The sequence below is a fragment of the Pelmatolapia mariae genome, linkage group LG3_W, assembly GCF_036321145.2.
Source record: "Pelmatolapia mariae isolate MD_Pm_ZW linkage group LG3_W, Pm_UMD_F_2, whole genome shotgun sequence".
Classification (NCBI taxonomy): domain Eukaryota; kingdom Metazoa; phylum Chordata; class Actinopteri; order Cichliformes; family Cichlidae; genus Pelmatolapia; species Pelmatolapia mariae.
This window is the reverse complement of record NC_086229.1, coordinates 30,863,579-30,872,863: the sequence shown is the minus strand read 5'-3', so window position 1 is coordinate 30,872,863 and position 9,285 is coordinate 30,863,579. Positions and strand designations below refer to the sequence as shown.

Sequence of the window (9,285 nt, the reverse complement as noted above, 5' to 3'; positions counted from 1 at the left end):
TAAAATTTCAGTAGTGTGTGTGAGAGCGTTTCAGTAGTGTGTGTGAGAGCGTTTCAGTAGTGTGTTTGAGAGCGTTTCAGTAGTGTGTGTGAGAGCGTTTCAGTAGTGTGTTTGAGAGCATTTCAGTAGTGTGCTTGAAAGCATTTCAGTAGTGTGTGTGAGACCTAAAATTTCTGTAGTGTGTGTGAGAGCATTTCAGTAATAATGTTCCTTATGGCACCTCATAGGAATTAATAAACATTAGACTTTGAACAGTAGAATGAGGAAACCCTGTTCATTTACTGAGATCAACAGCAGACTTTCCAGTGTAAGACTTCATAAATATGTGAACATGAGCTGATTCTGGAACAGCTTCTATACAATCATGGACTGTAAAACAGAGGCAGGAGCCACCCTCTCTCTCCTGCACTGTACGGGCTCAACTCACATACAGCAAACCTGCACTGATTCAACATATGTCACATTCCCATGATGCATCACAGGCTGTTTGATTGGATCTTTTTCATTGAGGATTTGTAATGTGGACAAACAGATGTTACTCTCACCTTTGACACTGAGAGTCACTGATTTCTGTAGCAGCAAGTGTCCATCCTTGTTGTAGACGGTGCAGGTGTAGACTCCACTGTCAGTGAGGTGGAGGTCTTTCAGAGTCAGACTGAAGTCTCCAGTTCTCAGTGGGTCTTTCTTAATCTCTGCTCGTCCTTGTGAAACTTTCCTGTCTTCATGTTTCCACTCCGCTGTGACGTCCTGAAGCTTGACATCAGTTGTAAATGGCAGCCGGACAGACTGAACCCCTTTAACTGTTTCCACCATCTGAACCTCAGGGACTGATTAACACAATATGGCTGTGATAAGTATCAGGTGAGTTTGACTGCAGAAAAATATGCATTTGTTATACTTTGAGAAGGGATTTTATGAAAACCACTGGTGTGCCTTAACATAACAAGCAGTAACACTGATAAAATCGACTTTGTGTTGAAGCACACAACTATATTTCAGACAAAGTTCCCAGAATTCATGCTTTAAAATACTAATTTCTGTGGATGAATTTGAAGTGATTACAACATCATATCATACAGTGATTACAAATAAACCTGTGTGTGACTCTAAGTGCTCTAATAGGGTGATATGGCAATACAAGGTCATTAAGATTAGATGGGGTCTAATTATTTAAGATCTTGTATGTAAGGAACAGGATTTTGAATTCAATTCTGGATTTAAAAGGAAGCCAATTGAGTCTAATAACAGATTAAATGCCATGTTGAGGCTGTCATTTTTAGCATCTACATGGATGTTAAAATCACACACAATAATTATTTTATCTGAGCTGAGAACTAAATCAGATAAAAAGTCTGAGAAATCAGACAGAAACTCTGTGTAAGGCCCAGGTGGACGATAGATGATAACAAGTAAGACTGGTTTCTGAGTTTTACAGCTGGGGTGGACGAGGCTAAGCATCAGGCAAGGCTAAGCATCAAATGAATTAAAAGTCTGTCTGGGTCTTTCATTAATTCAATCAATCAATCAATCAATCTTTATTTATAAAGCACTTTTCATACAGAACAAACTGCAGCACAAAGTGCTTTACATGGTTAAAAGCAGCCCACCCCACCCCCCCCCCCCCCCCCACCCCCCCACCCCCTCACACACACACACACACAACTAAAGAGTAAAATTGGGCTGGGTACGCATTAGCCAAGTGAGGAAACACTATCACAGGGAGCTGTCTGCACCGGGAGCCGGTCACAGACCGCAGCCTCCAGGCTGGGCACACAGCAGGAGGGAGGCAGAGAAGCCCCCCAGCCAGGCAGCAGCCACGGTCGATCACAGCCCCGGTGCAGAGAGCCCCCTCTGAGGAAACACTGGAGATATGACCTAATAAGAATATAAACAGGATAAAAAGATAAAATAAATAAGTTATAATAAATTAATAGGCTGGTGTGAAAAATTGCTGCCACACCGCCCACTCGGCCTGTGCTTCGAGGTTTCTGGTAGTTAGAATGACTCGGGGGTGTTGATTCATTTGAACTAACATAATCATCCTGCTGCAACCAGGTTTCTGTAAGGCAGAGCAAATCGATTTGTTGATCAATGATTAAGTCATGTACTAACAGAGACTTGGAGGAGAGAGACCTAATATTTAATAATCCATCTTGATGCATTCTCAATCATCCAGGAAAGTAAATCTCCAAAAGTTGAATCTGTTCATCTGGACGTAGCGTTTTGTGGGAGAAATGTTTCGTCACTCATCCAAGTGACTTCTTCAGTCTCAGCTGACTGCACGTTTCCCCAAACCTTATAAACAGTACATTTGCATAATGACTGAAACCAGCCCACTGAAGGAACAATGGGCTGGGAGGTCAGTTCCTTAATCATAATTATGCAAATTCCCATGTAGTTGATAGTTTATAGATTCTCATGTCTGACCCTGTTTTAAAATACTGCGTCAGAAAATGTCTGCTTTGTTCACACCATAAACGGGTTTGACAGGTTTTACATTTCGAACATAAACTCACTGCTTTTGGTTAATGACAAAAACTATTTAAGCGATCAATTTTTTATATTCTTTTTTAATAAAACTCACAAGTTTCTTGTTAGGCATAGTGTTTATACTACATTCCGAGTTTTAAAATAATACAATACTTATTTAAAGTCATTGGTTTTTGCAAAGTACGAAGTTACAAATGTTTTTCAGTCTCTATCTGTGAAATAATCTGTGAATCAAGGAACATGAACACCTCTGAGAAAACGATTTTTTTTGGGGGGGGGGGTTGTCCAACTATTTACAGGGCCTTGAATATAAAAGCTGAGAATCTTTAAGCTCTTCTTAACTGAAAAACTGTAACATAAATATGTTTTTGCTGAACAGCAAGTAAAACTGCCCTATTGTCTAAAAGTAAATCCCTGATGCCAATTGCCAGGTTTATATTGTTGATTGTCATTTATTCTTAGAAATATTTACTCATATATCATGTTATCATGTTATATACTCATGTTATCAGGAAATGATCAGACAGCAGAGGGTTTTCAGGAAACACTGTTAAATGTTCAGTTTCTATGCCATATGTTAAAACAAGATCTAGAGTGTGATTAAAGTGGAGTTCTTTTTTTTAATTTTCCAATTAGGGTTGCCAAGGCTAAGAGTCTGGCTTTTAAATGAATAAAACCTCTTAGGGTCTTTGGTTGGTTAATAAGTTGGATTTAAAGAGTTCTGAACCCTACCTTGATGATTTTAACTGCTTGTGTGTATCACAGGTGCTGATTCATTTAAGCAATTCAGGGAGGTCGCTGTGGTCTGCTCTCAGATCCACTAGCCACTGAGCATTGCCACTGAGCATGGGTTGCGTCCTTCTCCCATATGCTCTTCCAGTATTGCTCCATCTCCAGCCTTGGTGGTGCTTTTTCATATTGTTCACCTGCCACTGAGAGTACACCTTGGCTGATTCTGTGGAGAACAGCTGGTTCTTTGTCCTCCCTTTACTCTTTTTGGCCTACTCTTCAAGTGGCTGGCCAATGCTGTGAGTCGTTGCTTGGCAGCTACTTCTTAGGCACCTTCTTTGTTGTGCCTCGTCAATCTCTAGCTGTGAGAGCAGTCCCTTCTTCTAAATGTTGGAAAACTGAGCTACTAGTTGTTCGTCATTGGGTTTAGAGTACAGTCTGACAGGAAAGCTGTGACACTTTTTACATTCATTAATGTTAGCTGGTTAGAGATTATGCTGGAAGATAAGCTGCTCACCTTGGATATGTTTCTGATTCTGCAGACAGTGTATCTCCTCATATTGGGACCAGTCTGCTTCATCAGGAGACTCCTCCTGTCCCCAGTGTGGAGAAAGACCCAGAACCAGAGCTGGACTGCAGACAGCCAGTCAGAGCAGCTGTGTACAAAGTAAGACTGAACATCTGTCTGCTGATGGACTCATTTCTGAAAACTGGACTTCTTGTTGTGTTGTTCAGACATTGAAGAGTTTTCTTTCTCTTTAGTCTCATTGTTTTTCTTTCTTTCAGCAGATGTTGGTCTGCAGGAGTTTTTACGTGAACATAAGATCAGTCTGAGGAGGAGATGTGAACGTGTGACTGAAGGAAGTGATGAAACAGGAAGTAGAACCCTCCTCAACAGGATCTACACTGAGCTCTACATCACAGAGGGACAGAGTGAAGAGGTTCATACCCAACATGAGGTGAGGCAGCTGGAGACAGCTTCCAAGATGGACGCCCTCCATGACGCTCCAATCAGGTGCCAGGACATCTTTAAAGCCTTACCTGACCAACAGAGACCCATCAGAGTGGTTCTGACCAACGGCGTGGCTGGTGGTGGAAAAACCTTCTCAGTGCAGAAGTTCACTCTAGACGGGGCAGAGGGCTTGGAGAACCAACATGTCAGTGTGGTGGTTCTGCTTTCATTCAGGGAGCTGAACCTGATCAGAGATGAGCAGTACAGTCTTCTGGAGCTGCTCCATGTTTTCCATCCAACATTACAGAAGGTCACAGCAGAGAAGCTGGCTGTCTCTCAGCTTTTGTTCATCTTTGACGGCCTGGATGAAAGTAGACTTTCATTGGATTTTACCACCAGGAAGCTGCTGTCTGATGTCACACAGAAGTCATCAGTCAGCCAACTGCTGACAAACCTCATCCAGGGGAATCTGCTTCCCTCAGCTCTCGTCTGGATAACTTCACGACCTGCAGCAGCCAATCAGATCCCTCCTACATGTGTTGACAGGGTAACAGAAGTACGAGGCTTCACTGATGCCCAGAAGGAGGAGTACTTCAGGAGGAGATTCAGTGATGAAGAGCTGTCCAGCAGAATCATCTCCCACATGAAGACATCCAGGAGCCTCCATATCATGTGTGGTATCCCAGTCTTCTGCTGGATCACTGCTACAGTTCTGGAGCACATGTTGACTACAGAGCAGAGAGGAGAGCTGCCCAAGACCCTGACTGACATGTACTCACACTTCCTGCTGGTTCAGACAAAGAGGAAGAAGAACAAGTACCATGAGGGACATGAGACGGGTCCACAGGAGCTGACAGAGGCTGACAGGGAAGTTCTTCTGAAGCTGGGGAGGCTGGCGACTGAACATCTGGAGAAAGGAAACATCATGTTCTACCAAGAAGACCTGGAGCAGTGTGGTCTGGATGTGACAGAGGCCTCGGTGTACTCAGGAGTTTGTACAGAGATCCTCAAAAGAGAGTGTGTGATCTTCCAGAAACCAGTCTACTGCTTTGTTCATCTGAGCATTCAGGAGTTTCTGGCTGCAGTCTACATGTTCCACTGTCAAACCAACAGGAAGACAGAGGTGCTGGAGGACTTCCTGGGATACAATTGTAGTCATTCTGACTTTAATCTTCACTATTACGATTATTCTAATTTAGTCATAGATCGGGGTTGTCACATTAACCCTTTAGAGCCGAGCGTAGCGCCCGCGGTACAATTTGCGTATCTATTTTTAAATCCCTGTATCACTGCAACCACGTAAGCTAGCGCAATAATTTTTTTTGCATATGAAACCTGAGAAGTTGTACTTACATCTTATGCCATCAGCTTGTCCTAGGTCACGGTTTTCTTCCACATATAGCTTTGCAAAAACTGCATAAAAAGCGCTTGCAGCAACAAAAACATAATATTCCAGAAACACGCTTTGCCGATCTGATCAGCTGTTCATAACACTTCCTACGTTGGAATAGACGTCAGCGCGAACTTTCGCATGTCCGCCATTACCTGCCCGAAACCGGAAGTGACGTCATTTTCACGGAAATGTAGTTTTTTTTTACTGTCAGGGCCTCAGAGCCTATACTGGTGTTTTTAAAAGTTATCTTTGACTTTATGACTTTCTGTGTCGTTTCTGGGATGCTTAGAACTCAAATTGCACTGCTGGAAATAGTTTATTTTGATGCATATGCTGCTTTTTTGCAAATTTGCACTATAATATTTATTTTCGTTTTTCCTGCAGTATATAAAAATTGGTGTATTTCAAAAGTAAAACTATGAAGACACTTCAAATAAATTTCCTGTGGTGGGAAACTAGTTTGTGCAGCTTTTTTGTATTTACAGTTTTGAGGGATAAGCCTCTTAAATTTCTCTAACTAGAAATATATGTTAAAAAAACAAAAACGATTTTCAATTTTTTTGTAGTTTATTGCACTTTTTTGCAATTTATGTAATTACTATGCACTTAATGCATACATATTATTAAAATTTGGGCTGTAATGGTTGTATTGATGTATATCAACTTGAAATGCTCCCAAAATTGGCACTACAGCATGTAAAAATATAATATAAGCTCTGGCGGACTTGGTTCTATGGTAGGTCTTAAAGGGTTAAACTATCTTTGGGTGAATCCTCTGTGGATGAGTTTCTAAAGAGAGTCATGGAGAAATCCCTCCAGAGTAAAAATGGCCACATGGACCTGTTTGTTCGCTTCCTTTATGGCCTCTGTTTAGAGTCCAACCAGAGACTCTTAGGAGGTCTGCTGGGTCAGACATGGAACAGTATAGAAACCATCCAGAGAGTCATCATCAACTTGAAGAAGATCAACAATGATGAAATCTCTCCTGACAGAAGCATCAACATTTTCCACTGTCTGATGCAGATGAACGACCTCTCAGTACATCAGGAGATTGAAGAGTTCCTGAGGTCAGAGAACAGATCAAAGTTACTCTGTATGATCCACTGCTCAGCTCTGGCCTTATTGCTGATGATGTCAGAGGAGGTTCTGGATGAGTTGGGCCTGCAGAAGTACAACACATCAGAGCGGGGACGACTGAGACTGATTCCAGCTGTGAGGAACTGCAGAAAGGCTCGGTGAGTCCAGATGTGATCATCAACATCATTAATTAGTGTAGATTAGTAGTTTAGTTCTTCAGATAAGCACAGTAGTAAACAACTCTCATTAGTTTGAGTTTCTCAGATAAAATGATATTTTCCTTTGATCGGGAAATGTTTGTGTGCACTCAGCATGATCCCTCATTGGTAGTCGTACGCTGTGTGTTGTAGACTCACATCTACATGTAGTAGCTGTGTGGTGTCACTAGGGGGCAGTATTTTAAATCTGCTGCTGTTGTTGGTCATTCAGACTTTGCTGTTAGAGAGAAGACAGAAATAAGAATCTATTAAGAGCTTCTTTGTAGTGAAGTGAACTTTAATGTTACAAACAGTGAACAGACAGAACTACAGACACAGAGTTTAGTGGCATAAACATGGTGAGTGAGGATGAAGGTGCTGAGAAAGAATCTGGTTCAGTGTGATTAAAGTGTGATGTACTGATGTGGTGATGTAATGATAAAGAGTGACAGTGTTGTGGTTCAGAGTGAGGTGAACCAGCTGTGCTCTCTGCTGCTGCACTGCTGGACATAGACAGGTAGCATCATTTTGACTTGCTGTCACTTGGATCTGGAGTCATAAACAATGAAGCCCAGAACAGGAATACAAATCTTTCTCTGCCAACTAGCGACACACCAGTAGACTAATGCTTCAGTTAGCTAAAATGTGCCAATCATTTCTTTGTTTAGTTCCCCTGAAATCAGATCTGATATTAACAGCTCTGAGTTAATTCATCATTATTGTCCAGTGATGAGATTTCTGCTCCGGTTGGTAACAGTCATCAGGTTTTTCCTGCGTGTGGACGTGAACAGTCGTACCTGACAGCAGGTGGCAAACAGAGATCATCTTTCCCAGCCAGAACTCTTCACTGAGCTTAACTCATTCAAAATGTTCTGGAGTCAGATTCAAAACAGGAAACAGTCCAAATTTGTGTCTTCAATCTGACTCTGGATCAGATCTCACTGAAAGACTGTGGACATTATGGACATTATTTGTCTTCATGTACATTCAGTCTGTGTTTATAATGCAGATTTTCTGATTTTATAATAACACATTTTATATTTTCTAACATCACAGACTGACTCTGTGTGGACTCTCAGAGACTCACTGTGAAGTTGTGGCCTCAGCTCTGAAGTCCAACCCCTCCCATCTGACAGAGCTGGACTTGAGTGAGAACAAGCTGCAGGATTCAGCAGTGAAGCTTCTGTGTGCTGGACTGAAGAGTCCAAACTGTCGACTGGAAACCCTGAGGTGAGTTCACTCACTGCAGCTGTTGTTGGTTTTTTTTTTTTTTTTTTTTTTTTAAATATATATTTCAGATTGTTGATTGTTTGAAACTTTCTTTTTGGAGTCACGTGGTACGCCCGCCCAAGATGGCAGCATAGGTTGGAGTTGCGCTCTCCACTCCCCCTAAATTTCGTTAAAAATAAGTTGGAGCCGGTCATTTGTCTTACTTTGGGTCTGCCCTGGCAAATTCTGTGGAAGGAGTCAGAAGAGTCATTACTTTACACGCAACGACCCGACTATGCCGCGAGGGAAAACACACAACACTCAGGCTACTTCGCTAACTACTATGGCGGAGGCACCTGATGGTGCGGATGCTAGGTGCTCCTCCCAAGATGGCCAAGCTGACTTCTATAAGATCTCTGCTTGAGCAGGTAGCGCAAGACATAACGGCGGTGAAAGGTGGAATTGAGTCTCTCAAGGAAGCCGTGAATAGCCTAGGTGCGAGGGTGGACGAAACAGAGATAAGAATCTCTCGTTTGGAGGACGAAGAGAATAAAGCAAGCTCAATAAGTAAGAACTTGAAGATACAGAACCAGCGGCTGCAGGAAAAGGTAACGGCGCTCGAGGGTTTCTCACGGCGCCAGAATATTAGAATATCGGGTATTATAGAAGGAACCGATGGCCATAATCTTGAGGACTGCGTGAAGAATTTGTTGTCTGAGGCTCTGGACATTGAGATGGGAGATTACTACGAAATAGATAGAATCCATCGGGTGGGGCCAGCACCTCCGATGCCAGCTGCGGATTCCAGACCGAGACACGTTATCGTTCGCTTCCTACGGGATAAAGCCAAGATGTCCGTACTGGCGGCCGCCAGAAAAAAGAAGCAGATCATTTGGAAAGGCATGAGAGTCCGTTTTTTCCAGGATTATGCGCAGGAGGTACAAGAAAAACACCGGAAGTTTGACGAGGTACGTCGTCTGCTGCAACAGCGCAATATTGACTATTCCCTTCGCTTTCCGGCTGTTATGACTTTTTCAGTGGATAACCAGCATCATCAGTTTTCCAACCCAGCAGAGGCTAAGCACTTTCTGAGCGGGCTGGATTCAGCGAACATTCCGGGTGATGTAGACTAAGAGGATTTCTAAGTTAAGGGGCAGTTTACTTCTGTGGTTTATTCCTGGATTGGGGTTTCGTTACAGCTTTCGACCTTTCGGTTGAGATTCTTTTTTGTTTTGTTT

The 9,285-nt window shown here is 42.6% G+C and overlaps 1 protein-coding gene across 1 annotated transcript in view; it reads left to right on the top strand.

Annotated features, from left to right (window-relative positions):
- The first annotated feature begins 841 nt into the window (after positions 1 to 841).
- LOC134621966 (NACHT, LRR and PYD domains-containing protein 12-like) overlaps positions 842 to 9,285 on the top strand; it is a 136,380-nt gene continuing 127,936 nt past the window's right edge. The window contains exons 1-5 of the mRNA XM_065470144.1: positions 842 to 861; positions 3,762 to 3,886; positions 4,006 to 5,330; positions 6,336 to 6,799; positions 7,895 to 8,068. Coding sequence (XP_065326216.1) covers positions 842 to 861; positions 3,762 to 3,886; positions 4,006 to 5,330; positions 6,336 to 6,799; positions 7,895 to 8,068 — 2,108 coding nt within the window. The remainder of the gene's footprint in view (positions 862 to 3,761; positions 3,887 to 4,005; positions 5,331 to 6,335; positions 6,800 to 7,894; positions 8,069 to 9,285) is intronic.